Genomic DNA, 24901 nt, shown 5'->3' on the forward strand with positions numbered 1-24901 from the left:
CAAAAAAAGCTGCTGGTGAGACGGATCCCTGAAGAGGGACGAGGAAGGGAGGAACAGAATTGGAGAGAATATCCCATTTCTAACATGAGCAGCACCCAGTGGTCTGAGGTTATCTGGGCCCACGCACAACAGAAATGGGAAAGATGGTTCAGGAAGCAGGGAGAAGGATCCGGGCTCTGGGCTGGTGTGTCGCCGCCCGACGCACCTTCATAAGGTGTGCTTGGAGCTGGAGGACTGCCTCGCCGAGCTCTGGCCCTGGTCAGATGGGGGCTGAAAAGGTCAGCATCTGTTGTTCCTGCCCCGCTTCCTAGAGTCCTACCTATGTTGGGTAGGGCAGAAGTTAGGAGGAGGTGGCTGGGGTTTGAAGTGCTTCCTCTGAGGAACTGGTGTATGGAGCCCCAAAGATTTCAAAGTTGCCCTTGAATCTTTAAGGCTATGGAGCCTGGAGTCAGTCTGCTCCGAAAACAGTCCTGAGCCCTCAAAGGGCAAGTCCTGGATGGTCTGTTGGACCTCTGGGGGGAGGCCCGACGCTTGTAGCCATCATGATTTTCTCATGCCAGTGGCAGAGGACGTGGTACGAATAGGCGAGTCCGCCACATGCAGGGTAGCCTGCAAGACGGTTCTTGCCACCTTGACTTCTTCCACGACTGCTATGAATTCTGACCTGTCCTTTTTAAAATTTTAACATTTATATATAGTTAAAAATGTGGATTTACCTTGATATCTCTGAATTCTGCCTTTTCCAAATGGCATAGGTAGATTCAAAGGGATGTAGTGTTCATGGTTACACACCACCCGAAGAAATTCAAATTTGAATTCAAAAAGGGTCTGCAAAAATATTTCAGATGTAAATTACACAATTTAATAATTTAGTGATTTTCTGGTAGCATAGCTAAAAAGGAAACAGATTTCTTAACACTAGTGATTTCTCTCTCCTTTACAAATCTACAATCCTAGGGACTATATGTGTCATGCCATACAGACCCAGGAGAACTCTTTAGCACAATACAGCATTTGAAAGCCAGGTCTAATTCTCTGTTACATTTCTTACTTTTATCAAGTCTATGTAGTGTGGCACGGAAGATTTGAGAGTTGTTTGAGATCCTGGCAGAGATCATATGCACCTCTTTAAAAAAAAGTGAGTGCCTTGATGGCATGGCACATGCAATTAGAAGGGTCGTAGATTTGTAGGAACCTCTTAGATATCAGAGGGCTTGCTTTCAATTATTGTGAATTTGTTCCTTGAGACTTTCGTGGTCTTGCATAAAGTGCTCACTGATGTTGTTTCATCCATTTTCCAGCTAGGGATGCTAGAATTGTACCAGTCACACACTTCCTCTTTGAAGATGTCACAGCCAATCCCACTATTCTGAGAGGCAAAAATACCAAAGGTGTCTTGAAGGCAAAAAGTAACACACCGACTGCACAGGAATGGGAGACTAGTCTGAAAATATGCCTGACTGTAACTGAAGAACATTCTGGGATCGCAACACAATTTGTTACATAGGTGTACCAAAAAGAGAAACTCATTTTTAAGTTATTAAAGGAGTGGAGTACCTTTGGATCCCCTGGAGCAAAGCAGCTGATGTAGTTATTGATTTGCTTGAACACAAAACCCCTATCCATAAAGGTGAAACATCTCTGAAAAAGATAAAATATAAACTATTCTAAAGCAATTACAGATGCAGTGTTCAGTAAATTAGGTATCCATGTTTTAAAAGTTTATCTTCCAAGAATATTTTTAACTTCTAATTTAAGTTTGATTATAAATGCTATTAAAAGCAAGCATTGTACAGTACAAAGGTACTTCATTTTAAAAGGAAAATTTGACATAGAAACCTAACTTGGCTTCTATTTTATAGAGCAACCGTTGATACTCAAAAAAGAAAAAACACAATCAGTCCAAGTTTTGAAATGTTGCCCACACAGTAGAGTTAGGAAAAGCTTTTAATTAAAAAATTACCCTTTTCACACTAAAATGTGTAAAATTGTTACTTAAATGAACAAAATCTTTTTTTTGACAGTAATGAATCATAAGCTCTATAGATAGTGTCCAATGTCTTCATGTATGTTTGTGTAGTGCCTAGAATGGGGCCCAATCTTGACTGGGGACTGTAACTGCTACATAGCTAAATATTACATAATTTAGATGATCCTGGGTTAATATAGCATCACCATTAACAGTAAAGCTATTAACAGAATGCAAAACACCAAATTTTCAAAGAGATTATTTGGTGTTGCATCCCTAAAACTGACATTAATATGCCTAACTGGGCACACCAACTGTGCTAATATACATGTTAATATTTTCAATAAGAGAAATGGGAGTGACAGAACTATAATTCATCTAAATGAGAGCATGAAAATAAGCAGGCAGGGTTTGGAATATGATAATTTCTTTAGTCATGCACGTGCATATTCAACATCATTAGGTGTGCAACTGGGCACCTGAAATGTAGGCTGATAAATTAAATTATATAAAATCTCTGTGTACTTATTTGGTAGTATATGAGGGACTCTATCTGTTCTCCACCTTCTCCAAACCAAACCTGAGGTTATGTCTGATGTTGAAGACCCTTTGAAAAGGATTCAAAAACATTTAAAATTTCCTTTTCCAAAGTTAAAAAAAAAAAAAAAAAAAAAAAGAGAGACCACAAATGAGATTCCAACCAATTGTGACCAAACACATAACAAAACAATGATAAAATAGACACAATGGAAGTTTTTGAATATAGTAAAACCATACTTAAACAAGTTAGGATTCAAATAACACCGAGGGAGAAAGGCCTTTTGAATCACATACAAGTGAATCCCATGCAGCTAAGGACAAACAATCTAACCAGATAAAAGGGTAGGTGTATAGAGCTTTATGGAAGCTCATCCACACTTTTTTTGTGCTCACAGTTTTAAGGTAACAAATCTTAGTTACACCACTGATGCATAGTCCCATAAAATTAATGGAACGCTGTTCTTATTGAAATAACCCCAAATTGAAGTAAATTGTGAATAAGTAAGGGATTCTGAAGAGAACAAAGGCTCTTTTCAAATAAACACGATATTGACCTCAGCATCATTAGATTTGTCTGTCTGTTTTTTTTTGTTAGAGCTTACTCACTGAATAAAAAAAAAAAAGAGCTATTGGGATCCTCACTACATAGTGCAAATGCAGGCACATTACTCACAGTGCATAAAGTTAAGCTTATGCTTAAATCTTTGTAGGACTGGGGAAATAATTGGATGGCACAACCATGAAGAAATAAAAATCATAATAAGCAAGGAAGTATGCAACTGCTAGGACAAAACTAAAACCTACATTTTTTATAATATATTCTATACACTGTTTTGCTTAGACAATCTTATTTCTAATTGCAATGAATACTTAACCTGTTCTTTTATACATCTCTATTTGCACATACAAAAGCATGCTTAAAATGCCTGTGACAGAGTGCGGGGCAGGGGTGAAAGTAACTTAAAGGACTTACCAGTGCTCCGGAGTCCTGAACAGGTGGGCAGGGCCTTAACTGGAAGAGGCGTGGCCTCTACTGAAAGAGGTGGGGCCTTTAAATCCCCAGGCCTTTTAAATCCAGATTTAAAGGGCCCGGGGCTCCGGCTGAAGTGCGGAGCCCCAGGCCCTTTAAATCACCTCCGGAGCTACCAGCTGCAGAGGCGGCTGGGAGTCCTGGGGTTTGGGGGCACTTTAAATCACCGCCAGAGCCCTGGTGGCTCCCGGATGCCAGCCTGTGGTGGAGCTTTAAAGAGCTGGGGGCTCTGCGGCAGCCAGGAGCCCCCGGCCCTTTAAATCACTGCCGGAGCCCCGCTGTCGCTAACGTGGGGCTCCTGCAGCGGGGCTCAGGTGGCGATTTAAAGGGCCCCAGAGGGTAGTGGCAGTGGGAGCCCCGGGCTCTTTAAATCGCCACCCAAGCCCCGTTGCTGGAGCCCAAGGGTAGCAGTGGCAGCTGAGGGCTCCATCGGCGATTTAATGGGCCAGGGGCTCCCAGCCGCCGCTACCGCAGAGGAGCCCCGGACCCTTTAAATTGCCTATGGAGCCCCAGGGGTCCCCAGCTTCCCCCTCCGCAACCCCCGGGGCTCCAACAGCAGGGCTCTGGGGGGCCATTTAAAGGGCCCGGGGCTCCGGCTGCTGCTACCCACCCCAAGTCCTTTAAATAGACCCTGGAGCCCCACCGCCACTAGCCCAGGGCTCCGGCAGCAGGGCTCGGGTGGCTATTTAAAGGGCCTGGGGCTGCAGCCGCTGCTGGGAACCCCAGGCCCTTTAAATTGCCACCTGGGGAAGCCGGTCCGACCCAGTACCACGCACCGGCTCTTGCCGGTACACCGTACCGGGGCGGACCGGCTTACTTGCACCTCTGGTGCAGGGTGAACAGAGCCTGCACTCTGATCACTTAGATGTTAATTAGTCCCTCTTGAGAAAGTTGACTGGGGGGTGGGGGGGGTAAATAGACAATCAGGCTGGCCAGTTGGATGGAATAAGAAGCCAATTAGCCCATTCGTCCAAAAATGATAAAGAGGCAGGAAGGAAGTACCAAGTGGAGAGAGAGGGGACTAGCACTAGTTGAACTCAGTTACATGGAGGCCTCAGGGGAGGGAGACCTCTGTTCCCTCCCCTCAGGTTCTGGGGAAATGGCACAGTGGTGCTGTAAATAGATGGTTGCATGGGGATTGTTGTGGAAATGGTGGATAGAACTTAAAATAAAAGGGTTCGGTGAAGGCACATCCACTGGAGTCCATGCAGTTTCTGAGAGGAAGAAGGCGGGAGAAGAGCCATGCCCCATTACAATGCCTTATACCATATATGCTGCTGTGTGAGACCTTGCTAAGCGAAAATCCAAGAAAAATAAAATTACTGAAAATAATAAGCCTAGAGCCTATATTATTGTGGGTACCTACCTTTATAAAGACAGCAAGACTATGATTTGCATTTTTTGAAGCCTCTGGATTGTCTCTGTACTTCTGAGTGATGTGTGGCATTAGCATATTAACAAATGTTTCTACCGCATGGTGAAAAGAAGCAGGAAATCTCTGGTTTCGTAACAACTGGAAGAATAATTTAAAATACACGTTTAGAATTTTAAATTTCCGAAGTAACCTTGCATATGGCAGACAATGATTTGCTATAGGTAAAGCTATTTCTCAAGTTCATTTAGGAAATGAGAAAAGGGAGAAAACAACAGCTAAAATTAAAATGATGAAATACTCTAGTTCTGATGAAAAAATGAAAGTTATGAAAAATTCAGAAGCTTTTTGCAAACTTTTCTGGACTATGAAAAAAGCCAATTTTGGTTGAGAAAAGTTTTGAAAGAAGGATTTTAACCAGCTCTAGTTTCTATCTGCAGAATTATTTAGAATCCAATGTGGAAAGCAATTTTCTTTTAAGATGACAAAGCACATATATGTAAATATGGAACTTGAAATCATTAGGTGTTTCATCATAGAAGCATATTGAAATTGCTTTCATAGCAAAACCTAAGACAGATTTCCAATTTGAAAGGCATAGTTAAGGACAGTAATCTAGAAATCAGTTATTCTAATTCTTACTTAAGTTACCTAGCTACACATACCTTAGTTATCTAGTCATTCCCAATAACTCCCTTGACCAAATACACATGTTGCTGTTTTATCAGCTAGTTGTCTCAGGCGAAAATGTGGCTATTGTGAAAAAGAATATCCTCCAACATTGCACCATTTTTTCTATCATCCTTTTCAACTCAGGCCTCCCACATTTGGCTCAACTGTACCTAAGATGTCATCACTGATCATGCACTCTCCTCTCACATCTTCTATAGCTGTATACCTGGGTTATTTCATCTCCAAAATATTTCTCCTTTAATACACTATTTAGACTCTACCTCTGATGAAATTCTCACCTATGCCTTCATTTTCTCTTGCGTTGATGTTTGCAATGCCTTGCTCTTTGGCTACCTCAGGTCTCAGCTCTTCAAACCACAGTACACAAAGAATTTTGTTTGTGTCTTCTTTCACTCTGGGATCCAGTTCAAAATCACCTTTCTTGCCTTTAAATAGCTTTCCAGCCTACTTAACAGATGTTCTCTCTACAGCCCTCTTTTTAATCAACTTCCTCTTTTTAAAAGCATCTTTTTATCTCTCATATTTCCTACAACCCTGCCCCTACTACTATGAAAACTTTCTCTGAAGCTTCCTGCCATGAGAACATAAGAACACAAGAATGGCCATACTGAGTCAGACCAATGGTTCATCCAGTCCAATATCCTGTTTTCCAACAATGGCCAGTGCCATATGCTTCAGAGTTGATGAACAGAAAAGGACAATTAACCAGTCTCAGCTTCTGGCAGTCAGATGCTTACGAACACCCAGAGCATGGGGTTGCGTCCCTGACCTTCTTGGCTAATAGCCATTAATGGACCTATTCTCCACCAACAGATCTAGTTTTTCTTTGAACCCAGTTATACTTTTGGCCTTCACAACATCCCCTAGCAATGAGTTCTACAGGTTGACTGCATTGTGTGAAGTAGTACTGCCAGATGGTTGTTTTAAACCTGCCTATTAATTTTAATCGAGTGAACCCTGGTTCTTGCGTCATGTGAAGGAGTAAATATTTCCTTATTCACTTTCTCCACACCTTTCATTATTTTATAGACCTCTATTATATCCCCCCTTAGACATCTCTTTTCTATGCTGAATAGTTCCAGTCTTTTCAATCTCTCCTCAGATCAAAGTTGCTCTATACCCCTAATCATTTTTGTTGCCCTTCTCTGTACCTTTTCCACTTCTAATCTATTTTTTTTTGAGATGGGGCGACCAGAACTGCACGTAGTATTCAAGGTGTGGACATACCATGGATTTATACAGTGAAATGGCCTTCTTGTATCAGACCACAACCCAGATTTTCATCTCTTTGAACATTTACTCTTAAACACAGATCCTTGCTCTGTTGTCTTAGCATTTTAGAATCACAGAATCTTAGGGCTAGAAGGGACCTCAAGAGATCATCTAGTCCAGTCCCCTGCACTCAAGGCAGGAATAAGTATTATTTAGATCATCTCTGACAAGTGTTTGTCCAACCTGCTCTTAATCTCCAATGATGGAGATTCCACCATCTCCTTGGGCAATTTATTCCAGTACTTAACCAATTTGACAGTTAGGAAGTTTTTCCTAATGTCCAACCTAAACCTCCCTTTCTGCAATTTAAGTCCATTTCTTCTTGTCCTGTCCTCAGAGATTAAAGAGAACAATTTTTCTCCCTTTTCCGCGTCACAACCTTCTAAGTACTTGAAAACTATTATGTTCCCTCTCAGTCTTCTCCAGGCTAAACAAACCCAATTTTTTCAATCTTCCCTCATAGGTAATGATTTCTAGACCTTTATTCATTTTTGTTGCTTTTATCTGTACTTTCTCCAAATTGTCCACCTTTCCTGAAATGCGGCACCCAGAACTGGACACAAGACTCGAGCAGAAGCCTAACCAGCACAGAGTACAGTGGAAGAATTACTTCATGTGTCTTGCTTACAACACGCCTGCTAATGCATCCAGGTGGGGGGGTGTAGGGGCTGCAAAGAGAGCAATTGCCCAGGGACCCGGGCGATTTAAAATGGCCTGGGGGGCCCTGGCCACCACTGCCAGCAGCAGCGCAGCAGGGTTAAGGCAGGCTTCCTGCCCACCTTCGCTCCGCACCGCTCCTAGAAGCGGCTAGCATGTCCCTGAGGCCCCAGGGATTGGGAGTCTCCACAGCTCCCATTGACCGGGAACTGTGGCCAATGAGAGCTGTGGGGGCAGTGCCTGCGGGCAGCGGTGCGCAGAGACCCCTTGGGCCTCCCACCTAGGATCCGCTGTTAGAGGGGTGTGCCAATCACTTTTGGGAGCCGCCTGAGGTAAGCGCCAACTGCCTGACCCCTCCTGCACCCCAACCCCCTGCCCCAGCCTAGAGCCTGCATCCCGCACCCAAACTCCCTCCTAGAGCCTGCACCCCTCACCCACTCCCACACCCAAACTCTCTCCCAGAGCATGCACCTCTCCTTCCCTCCCAGATTCAAACCCCGCACCCACTCCCAAACTCCCTCCCAGAGCATGCACCCTGCACCCCCACCTGCAACCAAACTCCCTCCCGAGCCTGCACCCCGCAACCCTTCCCGCACCCCAACCTCCTGCCCCAGCCTGGGTAAAAGTGAGCGAGGGTGGGGGGGAATAGAGTGAGCAGGGGACAGGGCCTCAAAGGGGCGGGGTGAGGAGTGGTCTCAGGAAAGGGGCAGGGTAGGGGGTGGGGCAAGAGTCTTCGGGATTGCATGATTAAAGAGTTGGCAACCCTACCGGGTGAGCATGTGGAAGCGCAGCTAGCAGGTCGCTGGGTACCAGCCAGCACAGGCACAGCACAGCCCAAATGTCAGGCAGTCCATGTCCCCGTGGGTGCAGCTTGTGCATGCCCATTGACTGTTCCGCCCTGGGGCCTGGAATTGCTGTCTGCGGGCCTGCATCCCAGAATTATGTTTGCTTTTTTTGCAACGGTGTTACACTACTGACATATATTTAGCTTGTGATCCAGTATGACCCCCAGTGTTACACTGTTAACTCATATTCAGTTTTTGATCCACTATGACTCCCTTTCTGCAGTATTCCTTCCTAGTCATTTCCCATTTTGTATGCGTGCAACTGATTGTTCCTTCCGAATTGGAGTATTTTGCATTTGTCCTTCTTGAATTTCGTCCTATTTACTTCAGACCATTTCTTCAGCTTGTCCAGATAATTTTGAATTTGAATCCTATCCTCCAAAGCACTTCAATTCCACCCCCTACTCAAAGCTTGCTATCATCTGCAAACTTTATAAGTGTATTCTCTATGCCATTATCTAAATCATTGATGCTAAATCTTAATTTCTGTCTTCCTCGGTCATTGGTCTTATCACTAGCTGCTTGAATATAACCATATGACATCATTATACTTTAGTTTTCTGTAATTTATAGATTACATACACAAAGTGTTTGTATAAAAATATTATCAAATTACATGTATTGTACTGTACTTGGGCAGCAGCTAATTATTGTCAGGACCCTGTGTATTCTGTGACTGAACAACTTGCTACAAAATTCACTCCTTGCTGAAGAATTGTACTCCAGAATCTCAGCTTTCATCTTAAGATGTGAACAGAGTGCAAACTGATGCCTGTGAGAGTCTGCAAAGAGCCTGAAACAATGGCTCTGAAAGGTGCAAACTGCCTCAGTCATCCCTCTCAGGGCTCTATGGACTTGGGATTGTGGAGCCATGGAATTTAGCATTTTTCCAAGACACCACAGCATTCAGCATTTTTACTGGAGAATTCATTATTTTGCTGCAGCCAGACACCTTGCATCTTGTTTTCCTCACAAGGAGAAAACAGCTGAGTTACAGTGCACACTTCCTTCACTATTCTACAGAATTCAGCAGGAGTGTTGGTTGGAGGACCAGAGCTTAAGTCTAATTAGCAGCCAGAGATCAGGGAAAACCAAAAGTGCTCCTTGGACTGGTAGGCTGCCTACAAAACAGAGCAGTAGCAGAGGCCTGGGGGGCTGAGAAGGCCAATTGCTGAAGCAGACTACAAACTCCCCTCTTCCCTGGCACTCTCAAGTGAGGACAAGAAAATTTGAGCTGGACTGCCCAAGCAACTTTGTAACTACAGAAGCCCATGGACCAAGACCATCTGGAGAACACAGCAAAAAAAAAAAATCAAAAAATTAATCATAGCAGAAAATAATCAGCTCTATTGTTTATTAAGGAGTATTTATTCAGCTACAAACCATAGTCTGGTGTGTTTTATTATGGGAGGCATTGTAATGAAAGGAATTTCATGGATATATAGTAAATTAATATCACAGAATTGCTAGAGAATTTGTTTCTATTGTGCTGCCAAATATACACGATACTGAACTATCTATATTAAGGCTGTTTGTCTGTCTGTTTTTAAAGAGACTATTTCAAACAATAACAAAACGTTAATTAATCAGAAGGAAATTGGGATTGCTACAGAGTGAGTCTGGACAGCACAAACCTTTCAATAGCAAACCGAGTTCATGAATTGTCAGGAAAAACAAGTGGCCATTATTAGAAACTAGAAAAATAGATTTTCCACTCCGAACTTTTTTTTAAAAGTGTAAGTATTATTATATATTTATATTACAGTAGTACCCAGAAACTACAATCAAGGTAGGGGGTCTCACTGTGCCAGATACAGTAACATGCCAGTCAAATCCTTACCCAAAGAGCTAGCAATCCAAGGACAATTTTCAAGCTAAAAAAGGTTTGACAATGTAAGAACTATTACACAAAACATCACATGGTTGGCTTACTCTCCCTGTATCTCGGACATCCCTGTTCTTGGAAGGACCTTCTAGCTGGTTACAACTATTTAAAGGTGTCTTCAGTACTCAGACATCCTGTTTTATGTTACTCTTGGCAGAAGACTAGAATTAATTTTAAAAGTATGTTTTCATCATGCCCCCTTTAAGTAGTCAGTGCCCTTCCCTTCTTTGTTTATGCTTATTACTTTAAAAAACCTGGACCCTTCAAATTCACAAATTTCTTCAGGAAGACAGGAGAGGAAAATCTGATTGTCTGTAAAGAGAGCATACCTTCTGACAAACAAACAGATTCCAGTTTCCTATTACAATGTGTGGGCTGGCATGTTGGTGTAACTGCGCCCCCTCTAGCTAGGCAGAGCATTGCACCTGAGTTCGCTCAGTCTGGCGGAGCTGTCCGTGCCCAGGGGGTCTGAAAATCCTCCATTCTTAAGTTTCTCAGGTTGTTTGCGGGGGAACCCAGGCCTGCCCACTCCAGTGGGTTCCAACTCAGGGCCCTTAAACTAGAGAGGCAGAATCAGGACTCAACAACTCCAGCCGTGCCCTGAGCAACTTCCTACCTACTCTGGTTTCTGTAGGCTTTTCAGCCTGTTGATCCAGTCAGCCCTTCTCAAGGTGCTGTCTCTGAGCAGCTGTCAGGAGTTCCCTTATCCAGCCTGCTTGCTCCTCTGGCAACAACCCTGTTTCCCAGCTCTTTTATTCTCCCAGCTGTTGTGAGGCTGCCAATCAGCACTGGCCAGCAGTACCTGCATTAACCCCCTGGTTGCTGGGCCAGCATGGGGTATATATACACACCCTACTCCTGAGGGAATTATGCACCAACAAATTAAAAATTATGCACACAATATTTTAAAATTCTGCAAATTTTATTTGCCAATAAATAAATGTGGCTCTAGCATGGCAGTGGGGCATACGCCACTGGCTGCATTGAGGTGGGAGATCATCCTGAAGTCCCCACCTCCCCCAGTACAGAGACTCGGCAGTGAGGCTGCACCTGACCCTGACACAGTGCAAGGGCTGAGAAAGTCAGCAGAGCCCAAGATGAGAGGCAGCCTCTGAGCTGGGCAGCTCTGCGTTTGCAGAAATGAGGAGGGAGGGGGCAGTGGCACCTAACCCCGTGTGCCCCGCCCAATGCCTCGCCTCTGTTTGGGGGGCAATCCTTCCCCAAAACTGCACTCAAGCCCTCCTCTCCCCCCCCCAGGCTTCCCTGCAGTTTTCCGCAGGCAAAAGCAGGAAATTTGTGTGCGTGGGGGGGGGCGGGGGGGGGATGTGCATTTTCTGCTGCAGGCGCACAGTCCCACAGAATCCCCCCCAGGCGTACAATCACTGACATGCACGCACGCCCAGTCCCCCTCCCCCATCTCTGAGGTTGCTCCAGGCATGCTGGAACAAACCCGCTGCCTGGGCAGAGGCACGTGTTCCCTGGCAGATTTTTTTTGCATTTTTCTGCGTGAGGACACAGAAAAATGCGAGTCATATGAATTCTGCACCCCCGCATCAGCGCAGAATCCCTCCAAGAGCAATACTTGAGGACACAATGTATTACATTCTCTTGAGACAGGTCTCCCACAAACACTGTCCTAGACATAGTACATAAGGCACCCAATGTGGATCCATAAAGAAAAACAACTCATTCCCTTCCATATCATTCCCTCTGTTGCTGCTTAGGTTCCATAGGTTATAGATATACACAGAAAACATCACCAATTATTGGAGGGTATCAAAAGAGTCTGGTTTTATCTAGCAGTAAAACTAACATTTCATCCCTTGCTAGAGGAAATTTCAATATCGTCGGATATTTCAACCCCACCAGTTGGAGGCAAACCAATAATGTAACAGAAAAGGGTATTCTATCCTTATTCTAATCCACAATAACACTTTAAAGACATATGAGGAATAGCAGTAAAAGTCTGGCTTTCAAACATATCTATTTTGGGAATACTACAAATCAATCAATTTTACCAATTTCACAATGTAATCTATGTTTGTTAAAACATAAGAAAAATTAGGCAATATGCCAGAACTGAATCAAAGAGAGCCATGGTTAAAAAAAAAAAAAAAAAAAAGTCCAGAGGCACTTAAAATAAATGGAACTAGCATTTAAGGTTCTTACTTATCATACAATAAAGGAACAATATTAGGCAAAGTATAAAATGTATATCTCAAAGTACATCTCAAGTAGGCAGTGAGGATATCAATAAGTGGTAGAGATCTCGTGGCTCCCTCCTACATATGTTATTGAGCGACTTAGAAGATATGTTCTTAAGAATTAGCCTTAGTCCTCAATATTAAGTTATGTCTATACTAAAGACCTTACAGTGGCACAGCTGTACCGCTGCAGCTGCACTGCTGTTAGGTCTCCCATGCCGGCATAATTAAACCACTCCCCAATGAGCAGCGGTATCTATGTTAGCGGAAGAGCATAAGAAATAATGTTTGACATAATGCTTCCACCCCATCACTTCTATCAGTGAAACTTATGTCAGTCAGGGGTGTGTTTTTACCGACAAAAGTGCTACTGTAGACATACCTTGTTTGTTTCAACCAGAATTGTTTATATTGGGGCACACCAACCAAGAGATCTCAATGAGCCACAAAAACATGGCTTCTTACAAGCCTCACTGGTAGCAAAATATCTAGGGCTAAAACACCTACAGCTTTCAGAACAGAAAATTGGTACAGTGAATTTAATGATATTGCAGCTGTGTATAGCATGTAAGAGACAGGAAAAAGGCAAAAAAAAATCTGTTCGCATTGTTCTTTTCTCTCGGAGTCCTTTAATAACATAACTAGATTGGCTCTTCAGGGGACAGACTGTGTTTTTGCAATGTCTAGCATAACAAGATCCTGATCTTGCCTGTTTTGCCTCTGGTCTCTATCATAGTATACACATGCAACAATATAATAAGGAATGGTGATGTGTACAGGTGAGCCTAGTGGCCAAACGACTGTTTAGACTGATATAATTGCTATGATAATCTTCTGGCTCTGTATGATACTTTTCTGTTTGATGTGCTATGTTCTGCTGTGTGTCATTTTTCCCTCTTTTCTTATGGTTTGTTTCTCTTTTCTTCATGCTACTGCTCTTTCCTCAGAGTTTTCTTACAACAAAGCAATGAGCAAAAGTAAAACATTCCTCTGTATCACATACCTACTTCTGGTATCAGAGGGGTAGCCGTGTTAGTCTGAATCTGTAAAAATCAACAGAGGGTCCTGTGGCACCTTTAAGACTAACAGAAGTATTGGGAGCATAAGCTTTCGTGGGTAAGAACCTCACTTCTTCAGATGCAAGGCCTCACTTGTGCCACAGGACCCTCTGTTGCTTTATACCTACTTCTATATTTTTTCTTACAGTTCTGGAGTGCCAGCTCTGCAGTCATTAAGGACAATTCCAGCTTTCTGTGTAAAGCTTGACTCTTAAGTGCTATAAAATCCACACGGTTACTTGGATTGCCTTCAAATTTGGCATACCTCATCAGGGTGCGGGGTTCTGTTACTGATCCAACTGTGGAGCCATTTGATCAAGGGATTTCCAAGATACAGTCCTTGGACAAAAACAGCTTTTCTAAAGGTTGAAATATTTTTGCAACTTTTTTTGTGCAGAGATAGAGATCAAACTAGGGCTCAGATCATTGCATCAGAGTCTCAAATGCTCGAGAGGTACCCCAACATAGTGCATGCCACCCACTAGCCCTCTGGAGGAAATCAAATTACAATCTTATTAGCCAAAGAGTTTGCTTTTCCTGTTAGGCGGGCACTAAGCAGTTTTAAGGCTCACATGCTAAATGGATTACACTGTGCATGTGCAGAGACAATGGTTAATGGGGTTGAAAGCTTGCTATGACTCAGAGGACCCTAATAGCTCAAGAGGGAATGTTACAGTCACTGAACCTGAGCAACATCCAGACGAGGCAGAAATCTGAAGTTTAAAAAGGGAGGCATGTTGCTCAAATCTGCTTCTGTCAAAGGGTGTTTCCTCTTTGGGGGAAATATAATCTGAGTACAGCAGAATATTCAGTAGCCAATGAAACTATTTTAAAAACAAAATAATGTACACATGCACATTCTTGCTGGGATGAGAGGGTGATTAACGGTGATTAACAATAGGTGACAATAGGGTTAAAAGAGTCTGGGGTGCAGCAAGGGAAGGGGTGATTATGGTTAAGGGATGGGTGACCAGGAGTGGGAGATGGCCAGCTGATGGGAATGGATGGGAGCTTGGTGAAGCGGGAGGAGAGGGTGGACACTGGGAAGGGGGACATGGGGATGAGTGACAGGAGATGAATAGGGGCAGGAGCTCCTGTCAGCCCCACATTGTCCTCTCCTGTGTGTGTGCCAGGATCAGGGGGGATCTGAGCAAATCTTCCTACCTTCAGCTATGTGTCCAAGAATTTTGCTGGGAGGTGGGGTGCTGCCCATCTACTGCCCACCTTCCTCCCGCCCTATCCCCCTCTTGTGTGAAAGGTTCTGTGGTGTCCCTTGCTCTTCCGGGGTTACCTGAGCCCCTCTCCCTATTCTACCATGTGAGCTGAGACCTGGGGGTGCTTGCCCTTTCCCTGCCCCTCATGTGAGCCAGGAACTGCGAACGCCCTTCCCACTGGGTGGAGAGATGAGAACATGCATACTGGGATCATGAGCCAAAAATACGTTTCTGACACTGGGGTAAGGAGTTGAGAATCAGCATGCTTGATGGATCTCACAGACTATCCAGCATTGGACTGGGGAGGTTGGAGGAGGAGGGGGAACAACTACTGACATGAATGGAGGAGTTCACACATCTCAGAGCTATTGTTCTGGGCTGTATTTATCTCCATGGGGTGTTCTCATTCAGCTGAGACCATCACATTCACACCTCTCAGAATCTCCTATACTTGCAGGGATTATCTTTTGCTGCAGACCCCCATGTAGCTAAGCATTTGATGATGATTAATTTAATAAATAGTATAGCGGAGCTCTGCTGAAGTTAAGACTGAGAATATGTTTTCTGTTTAAAGAACGATTCTTCTAAGTGTTCTATCATCCACATGTGTACCTGGATTGTCTTGATAGTTACTGTGTCACTATGGGGCCACAGGGTACAGTTAGTGATTCAAATTCAGGGTAATTTGAGTAAGAGGTACCTAAGATACAGCCCCCCTCCTTCCTTCCAAAACAAAAGCTTTTCTTCAAAGTTCACAGATTCTACCTTTTTGTGTGTATTTTGTATGTGTGCCTGCGCACACACACATGTTGTGCATCTGGTTTATAAAATATAAACTGCTTAATTGGACCGGAAGGGGAGGGTGAGCTGGGTGGCTGAGAGAGTACATGTTGTGGGGAATAATGGGGGAAGGAGGGAGGCATAACAGTCATCAATCACAAGCTTAAATTTACTGTAACCACTATGTAATACAACTGTCAAGCTCTCAGGACACACCATGTCTAAGATTTCTCTCAATAGATTATTAGCAACTACACACTTCAAACATTTCAAAGCACATCCATTATTCCCATTCTACTGCAACAAACTGTACGAGGGAAGAAGGAGCACTTGGGACTCGTACAGCAAATGTGTGACCTAGCGGGTACAACAGTGGACTAGGTCTTGGAAAACCTGGGTTCTATTCCTGGCTCTGCCACTAGCCCGCTAGAGGACTTGGGCCAAGTCACTTCACCTCTTTGTGCCACACCGTGTACAAGGGGGATAATGATGTTTCCCTTCTTGCGATCTACTGATGAAAAGTGCTTTGTAAGAATTAGGTATTATTAACATTATCTGTTCATAACAGTGTCTGAAGTGCACATCTATAGGATAATTAAAAACTGCCTAACTCCTACCAAAAGCATTTATATTTTTGTTTACAAAACCAGAAAATTAAATGGCAAAAAAACTTAGTTAATCCAGAGTTAAGTTTGCCTGGCGATAGCTTGTGCCCTTCCAGAACACATTGATCAGAAAAACTTGTGAAAACAAGGAAATACAGAGTTAAGGTATGCATCCACACAACCCTAACTCTGCCCTTTTTGACTGATGCCCCAACACACCTATAACACATACTCATACTCTGCCTTTGCCCTGTACAGAACAAGAACTACTTACACTTCTACACTTAGCCTACTCCACAGAAAGAACACATCTGCTAAATTTTACAAGTCCTTCAATCCCTTTTACACCACCTTTACCCTTATGTACACAATGACATCTCGGGGCCTGGCTACACTTGCGAGTTACAGCGCAATAAAGGAGCCCTTGGTGCACTAGCTCACTACCCGTCCACACTGAAAAGGCACATAGAGCGCTCTGACTCCGCAGCTACAGCGCTGCTGGTACTCCACCTCGGCGAAAGGAATAATGTTTGCTGCACTTTGGCTACAACGCCTGGGCATCAGTATGAACAAGCTGTTGCGTTACTGCGCTCTGATCGGCCTCTGGAAACGTCCCATAATCCCCTTAAGTCAAGTGGCCACTCTTGTCATTGTTTTGAACTCCTGTAGGAATGCAGAAATGCCCTTTCGAAGCTCCGTTTCTAACAGCCAGCATGCAAGCCGTTACTGTGGTATGCTGTGTGTGAAAGAGAGAGAGAGAGGTGGGGGGGGGAGAGTAGGAGGTCTGCTGCTCTCTGAACTTACAAGACAGCATGCTGACATGCTCTCAGCCCCCTAAAACCCACTCTCTCTCCCCACACATACACACAACACACTCCCTGTCACACTCCACCCCCATTTTAAAAGCACGTTGCAGTAACTTGGATGCTGGGATAGCTGCCCATAATGCACCACTCCCAATGCTACTATAAGTGCCGCAAATTGGTCCATGTCAGTGCGCTTGAAGCTGCAGTGTGAACAGACTGCAGTGCTTTCCCTACTGTGCCCTACAAAAGCTGGTTTAACTCAAAGCACTCTACATCTGCAAGTGTAGCCATGCCCTAAGACTATACCTTCACTTACACCTTATTAGTGTGGTCTGAGTTTAATCTCCCACCTAATTTCTACACAATCCAATGCTGAAATGAGGCATACTGGATCTCTCACAGTAGCATGCACCTTTCCTTTGATCACACACACAGGAGTCAGGGAGAGGGCCTCACACACATCCCAGAGACACGGTCCCCTCGATTGTCTCGTATCACAATTACAACTCTTCCAAGCCTCTCTATTTCTCTACCATTCACTACAGCTACACCTAACACAGTGAATGCAGCTGGAGTGCATGCAAATAATCATCAGTGGCTCTTACCAGCTTCAGGGAGGCAAAGTTAAGGTTGCACAGATATGTACCTTTAACTCTATTTCCTGGTTTTCACAAGTTTGAGTTTTGCTGAACTCAGTGTTCTGGAAGGGCACAAACTATTGCCAGACATCCTTAACTCTGGGTTAATAAAGTTTTTAGCTATTTAATTTAACTCTAGTTAGTGTTCTTATATACAGCAAAAACATGTAATAAAAACTGATGAAGGGGGAGACTGTGCTATAAAAAGCTCTTAATGGTCTAAATATAAGTCTACATACCTTTATTTTAGCGTTTTCTATCAAATGCTGAGCCATTGATTTTATCAGAACTTCAAAGAAAAACCATGAATACTGAAAAGAAAACCAAATTATTGCATTATATAAAACTGCAAAACTAGTCTAAAATTTCCAAAACTAAATTAGTCCTTTTACAGCCAATGACAACCTGGATACAATTAGCTATTTACAACATCTGCTAGGAAAAAGATGACATTATTTCTTAACAGTTCAGTTCTGAGGATTAGGCTCTGCTTTATTAGAAACAAGAAGGAAAAAGTAAAAGTTTTTCAACAAATACCTTAAGTAGCTTGTTGCTTGTAAGAAAGTCAGCAGATGGTTTAAGAATTGTTGTCATGGATTTGGTCAGTTCTTCATGTACAGTCTTGTATTCAGAAGCAATATAAGGCTCAGCTTTATAAGCATACTTGCAGGAAAAAGGAAACAGAAGGTAAAGTGCAATTTAAATAAATGCAACTGACTATTTTTAATGGGATTATTTTTAAAAAAGCAAACAATTTTATTTTGTATACCTTGACATATGACCTCAAATAGCTATCCAATCCTTCTTCGTGGCACTGTGCAACAATATGTATAATAACCCTAAAAAAAAGATAGAAACCAACAATAAACATAAAACTGCAGAAAAAAATTATGTTCTGCTGTCATAAAAATGTGTACTTTGACTACAGATCAGTTCATTTCTGCAACTTACTACCACATGGAGAAATCTGGGGCACAAACCATTAATCATTTAAACACACTGGACCACTTAAATTCTTTACCTTGTCACATTGACTGTAACTTCCTCTTGAGTAGTTCTAGTGAGAACTCTAAACAATTGGTTTAGAATTGTAGGCAGGAAAGCTATCATCACATGGCCCTCCATAGCATGAAGACTCTAAGAGAAAGAAATAGAGTAGTAATATTACTTCCTTGTAATCAAGCCATTTAATGTTATTTTCAAAACTCCTCTACAATCTACTTAGAAAAAGAACTTTCCCCTTCAAGAAAGGGGGAAAAGGAGGATCCGGGAAATTATAGACCAGTCAGCCTAACTTCGATACCTGGAAAGATACTGGAACAAATTATTAATCAATTTGTTCAAATCTGGAGAACAAGGTGATAAGTAATAGCAAACATAGATCCAACTTAATTTCCTTCTTTGATAGGATTACTGGCCCAGTGGAAAAGAGGGAAGCAGTAGGAATGATATAACTGGACTACTGTAAGGCTTTTGACACAGTCACACATGACAATCTTATAAGCAAACTAAGGAAATGTGGTCTAGATTAGATTACTATAAAGTGGATTCAAAACTGATTAAAAGACTGAACTCAAAGAGTAGTTAACAACGGTTTGCCAACAAAGTGGGAGAACATATCAAGTGGAGTTACACCGTGGTCTTTCCTGGGTCCAGTACTATTAAATATTTCCATTCACAACTTGGATGATGGAGTGGAAAGTGGATGCTTATAAAGCTTGCGGATTACACCAAGACAGGAAGTGTTGCAAGCACTACGGAGGACAGGATTAGAATTCAAAATGATCTTGATAAATTGGAAAATTGGTTTTAAATCAGTAAGATAAATTTCAATAAAGACAAGTGAAAAAGTACTACACTTAAGAAGGAAAAAATCAAATGCATAAATACAAAGTGGAGAATATCTGGTTAGGCAGCAATACTACAGAAAGGATCTGGGAGTTATGGTGGATCACAAATTGAATATGACTCAACAGTATGATGCTGTTACGAAAAAGGTAAATGTCATTCTGAGATGCATTAACAGGAGTGTTGTATACAAGACATGGGGTGGGGGATTAATTGTTCCACTCTAATCAGCACTGATGAAGCCTCAGCTGAAATACTGTGTCCAGTTTTGGACACCACACTCAAGAACAAATTGGAAAGAGTCCAGAAGAGAGCAACAATAATGATAAGAGTTTTAAAAAATGAGCCCTGTAAGGAAAGGTTGAAGGAACTAGGCAAGTTTAGTCTAGAGAACTGAAGGCTTCTCTAGACTAAAGAGAAGAGCAGGGACATAACAGTTTTCAAATATGTAAAAGGTTTTTAGAAAGAGGATAATCACCTGTTCTACAGAAAAGAAGTAATAGGCTTAATTTGCAGCAAGAGAGATTTAGGTTGCATATTAGGAAAAATTTTCTAACTATAAGGGTAGTTAAAAACTAGAACTAGAACAGGTTACCTAGGGATGCTATGGAATCCCTGTCAGAGGTTTTAAAGAACAGGTTAGACAAACACCTGTCAGGGATGATGTAGATATACTTTATCTTGCCTGAGTGCAGAGGGGTGGATTAGATGACCTCTTTAGGTCTCTTCCAGCCGTATGCTTCTATGATTCAATCCTTTGCACTGCACAGTACTAATTAGCTATCTGAAAGACAACTGTATGAAAACGGGATGGAGAATACGTTTTGACATATGAAATTTTCAATTTTGTGGAAATTACAGTGTTATAGTCAAGTAATGTAGGCATAAAATTTAGATTTGGTTAAATAAAAGATTTTAGAACTCATTCATAATTTTTTGCTTCCATGTAGGGTCATTTAAGGTGTCAAGAAACTTTATCTCTGCATCCCATCCTGAGGTGATATGTACCCAGTCAATATGGGGATAGTTGAAATCCCCATTATTATTGAGTTTTTAATTTTAATAGTCTCTCTAATCTCCCTGAGCATTTCACCGTTCTACTGTGTCCTGGAAAGTCTCATCTATGTACCTCTCTGTCTCCCTTAGCTCTTCCAGTTCAGCCACCCTGGTCTCCAAAGCCCATACATGGTCTCTGAAGGCCAGGAGCTCCTTGCACCGAATGAACACATACGCCACCTGCCCATAGGGCAGGCAATCACGCATGCTGCATTGTGTGCAATAAACTATGATAAAATGCACTAGAGAACCTTTAGTACACACCAGCAGGGTCTACATGGACCAGTCAATGCAGTGATACTCGAACCTCAGTGGTTCAGGAGCCAAATTAGCGATCAACATTACCCAAAAGAGCCACAGTAGTGTGAGTTCATTGTTTCATTTACTATAGTGTTATATATTCATATTTAAATAGTATGACGGGGAAAATATATATAATTTTCACAACAAAATGACTGAACAAGTATTATTTTGTCAACTACAATTGTTAATAACATGGTAAAAGCATCCTGACTGGTTAATAACTTAGATTGGTTAATAATTAAATCACACAGTGTTTTAATAACGTGCTGCAAAGAACCACAGGAGACACATTAAAGAGCATCTTGCGGCTTAAGAGCCAAGTTCTAAGTATCACTGAGTTAATGCATACACGTTACTGGAATTCAGAAATCACACCCTGTAGTCCGCATTACTGCTCCACATAGACAAGCCCTTAGATACAAGAAACTATCTGTCCCCCCCCCCCCCCCCGCAGCGTTTACTGACTGGATAAACATTGTTTTCATTTATTTTGTATCGGAGTGTTTTATTGGTGATTACTGGTTAAAACTGAAAATTGAAAGCGCTATATATTAAATAGAATAATACTTCTGTGTATTTATTTGGCACTTGATATTTGATGATTTAAAAATAATTTCAGGAAAGAAGGATGGTTTTGTGGTTAATGCACTACACTCTGACACAGAAGAGCTGGCTTCAATTCTCAGCTTTTCCAGACTTTCTGCATGACACTGGGCAAGTCACATCATCTGTGTGTCTCAGCTACATATTTAAAATGTACATAATACTATTTCCTTTCTTCTACCCTTTCTAAGCCTTGCTTATTTGGACTATAAATTCTTTAGAACAGGGATAATGTCTTACTGTGTGTATGCACAATGCCCAGGCACAATGAAGACCTAATCTGTTGTAGCTTTGAGAGTAAAGTAACAGATGATATATACCTTACAAACATCCATTAATTTAGCCTTACTACATTTCTGTGATGCAGACAGTCATCCTCTGTGAAGCACAAGGAGACTAAGGTGACTTGTACAAGTCACACAGAAAATTGATGGAAAAGCCAGGAATACTCCTAGGTCTCTGGACTCCAAGTCCTGTGCCTTAACCACAATACTATTTTTCTGGTCTCCAGAGGCAACATGTTGAAGCTGATGTTTTGTTAACCTTAATGTAGTCACATTGGCCAAGATGCTGATGCATAAAGTTTGGCCCCTAAATCCATATTTCAGCCTCTTAAAAAAGGGCTTGATTTTCTGAGGGGCTAAGTACCCACAATTAAGTCAACAAGAGCTGCATGTACTTATGAAAATAAATAGATTTAGGTGCCAGGCCTTCAGCATCTATTTTAAAATTCTGGCCAATTTGGCTAAATTAACATTCCTGTGGGAACCTTACTTTTTTGTTCAACCTATATCAATCTTGAGAGAAGGTGGCTGAGGTGACTGGGGGCTAAACTTAGCAAAACTCCATCATTATCACATCCTGATTTGCAGCCCCATCCCTCAATTGATAGGACCACACTCCTCTCCCAGATTTCCCAATTTTATTAAATCTGTTATATCACTGCTGTTTTGTACCTTAAGATACTTTACGAGATCAGTTCCTAAGGCCTGGGCTCCAGACTCCGTTTTCTGACAGTACTCAAAAAAGTTGTGTAAGTGCTGGTCCTACCAAAAACAAGAGAACCAAAGTTAATCAGCAGTAACTGAAGTTTACTTCCATAATCAAAAGAGGAACAAAGCAATGCATATATGTATATATAAAAATGCAGATAACGTTGCTTTGTTCCTCTTTTGATTTTTTTATATATATTTATTTCCAGTTAGCACTTCCAAATGCCAATATAAAATAGGTGCATAACAAACAGCAAAAACTTCAACCACATTAAATGGATCCATTACTGAACAATCGTTGCACAAAATGGCATGTATATTTCCTTAAAAATAATTGACAGGGAGAAAAAAATTAATACAGTTGCCCTGATTAACAGTAATAAGCATGTATTGTCTAAGTCCTGTATTTGATTCTATCAGTACAGAACCCAAAATACTAATCCAAAATATAGTAATCTACAGATAGAAGTATATGTGAAGACAGCCACATCCAGCAGTGCAAAGGTAACTACAGTTTTGTTTTGTTTTTAAATTTTAAGTAAATGTTTTTAGTATTTGTCAAAGATGCCAAGTTAGTAGCTGAGATCAAAATCATATTTATCTTCAGATCAATACAGTAAAGGTATTGTCCGTGCAGCTTTCTCACACTGCCACGCTTTTATATCTCAAGCTGACCTGAAAGAACCACTTTTAGCTGTCAGATGGGAGATCACTCTTCATGACCATTCAGTCCTTTAGCTCTCTACTTACACTGCCAACAAGCATGTCAGTTAACACTGATGGTTTTCATGTGAACAACTGGAATTGGATTGAGACTGGCACTTTTCACTTAGGTAAAAATGGGACTGGACTCAAATGTGAACTGATGACTTAGACAAAAGGCTTTGTATTCTGGATAATCACTTTAAAATCCACTGCAGCATACAGTACGTTTTATATATTAACTGTGGGGGACATTTTCAGAAGTACAAAATGGGAGTTGGCAGCCTTTTGTGTGTGTCTTTTGTGTGTTTGAAAATCTCCTTTATATATTGTATTCATGCTACAAAGACACATTAATCATAAAATATTTTTTTGGTTTTAAACTTACCTGTGTGTAGACAGTAGAAACTAGATGCGTAGAAATTTTTAACAATGGTTTGCCTCCATCTACCCACTTAATTTCAGGACCAGAATGCTGTTTGCACACAAAGAGGAAAAAATAATATATCATGTCAGCATACCAACCCAAAACAACAGGACAGTGGTTTGCATACCATACATACAGACATTTCAGACTGTCCTATAAACTGTAAACTTGTACATATCAAGTAAAATTGTGCAATGAATAATTGGAAGGCAATGCCACTAAAAATCATTATGAAGTATGTATGTAGTTACTCAATTAGAAATGGTTCTTTTTAAAGACAAACTGTCCCATAGTATTGGCATCACATGAAAAACTTGCAGATGGATGAACTTTATGGGTTATATAGGCTAATTAACTCAGTGGACTTTTCATGTAAGATATGGGTTTTCTGACTCTCCTTTAAGAGTATGGGGAAACCTCCTGGACTACAGGAAATCCTCATTTGATTGGCTGTTCTTGAGAAGGACAGTCAATCAGAGCTGCTGCTTGCACTAAGATAAACTGGTGTCTTAGAATGTGTAGCAATCAGTGTTCCCTTTCCCTCTCATTTGGGAATGTCAGAACAGTACTCAGCTCTCTAAAGTGAGATCCTGTTGGGGAGCTGTTGTTTCCTGCTCGCCCTGCGCATAGGTGCAAGAACTAGGTATGCTAGGAGTGCTGTCACACCCCCTGGCTTGAAGTGGTTTCCATCATATAGAGGGTTTAGTTTGGTTCAATGGCTCTCAGCACCCCCACTATACAAACTGTTCTAGCATCCCTGACCCTGCATCTAGACATCCTAGTCCTCCGGATGTTAAGACTTGGGAGGAGAAGGTGAAGAGCTAAGTGCTTCCCTAAAATTAAGGGGAGGGTGGGATAGACATGGCTGGATTATGAAAAGCAAGGAGATGGGGAGGAAGTTGGAGAGTGAAAAGGTGGTGGTTGGGAGGACAGGACACAGAAGGGGGAGAAACAATTCTCCCAATTAATTCCCTCTTCTCAGTTGAGTTCCGGCCTCTCCCTCCCCCCTTGCCTCATTCCCCCTTCAATGAATTCCACTTTTACTTTCTGCATCTCTCCCCCTGACCCTTCTGCACTGGCATCTTTTATGATTTTATGTAAAGTTATAATCTACAGATTTTGCTTTGACAATGTTGGCAGGTAGTATTTTAGCAGCTCCATGATTCAGTTTGTGGAACAAGGGCTATTCTTGGGTGAGAGGTTTATTGAAAGAGAAGTGCATGGATAAGGTGACATTCTAATAAAAGTTAAGAAAATAACTTAAGTAGGCTTTGCAAATTCATCTGGTATTTAAATTTAAAGTATGTCACGGTCTAATTGGGAAGTTTTTCATTGGATGAGAAGCCTTGGAATTAGTATGCATGGACCATCAGTTAGGCACTCTCTTCCCTGAACAAAATAT

At 41.9% G+C, this 24901-nt stretch overlaps 1 protein-coding gene across 13 annotated transcripts in view; it reads right to left on the minus strand.

The window, feature by feature from the left end:
* Positions 1-24901, minus strand: part of DOCK9 (dedicator of cytokinesis 9) — a 319963-nt gene that overhangs the window by 118664 nt on the left and 176398 nt on the right. For all 13 annotated transcript variants that reach the window (XM_054012624.1, XM_054012570.1, XM_054012629.1 and 10 more), the window contains exons 22-30: positions 23461-23547; positions 22335-22424; positions 18590-18705; positions 18338-18407; positions 18106-18231; positions 17808-17879; positions 4906-5052; positions 1558-1641; positions 717-828 (exon numbers count right to left, since the gene is read on the minus strand). In XM_054012624.1, the coding sequence (XP_053868599.1) occupies positions 717-828; positions 1558-1641; positions 4906-5052; positions 17808-17879; positions 18106-18231; positions 18338-18407; positions 18590-18705; positions 22335-22424; positions 23461-23547 (904 nt within the window). The remainder of the gene's footprint in view (positions 1-716; positions 829-1557; positions 1642-4905; positions 5053-17807; positions 17880-18105; positions 18232-18337; positions 18408-18589; positions 18706-22334; positions 22425-23460; positions 23548-24901) is intronic.

The sequence above is a fragment of the Malaclemys terrapin genome, chromosome 1 (genome assembly GCF_027887155.1).
Source record: "Malaclemys terrapin pileata isolate rMalTer1 chromosome 1, rMalTer1.hap1, whole genome shotgun sequence".
In the NCBI taxonomy this organism is placed as follows: domain Eukaryota; kingdom Metazoa; phylum Chordata; order Testudines; family Emydidae; genus Malaclemys; species Malaclemys terrapin.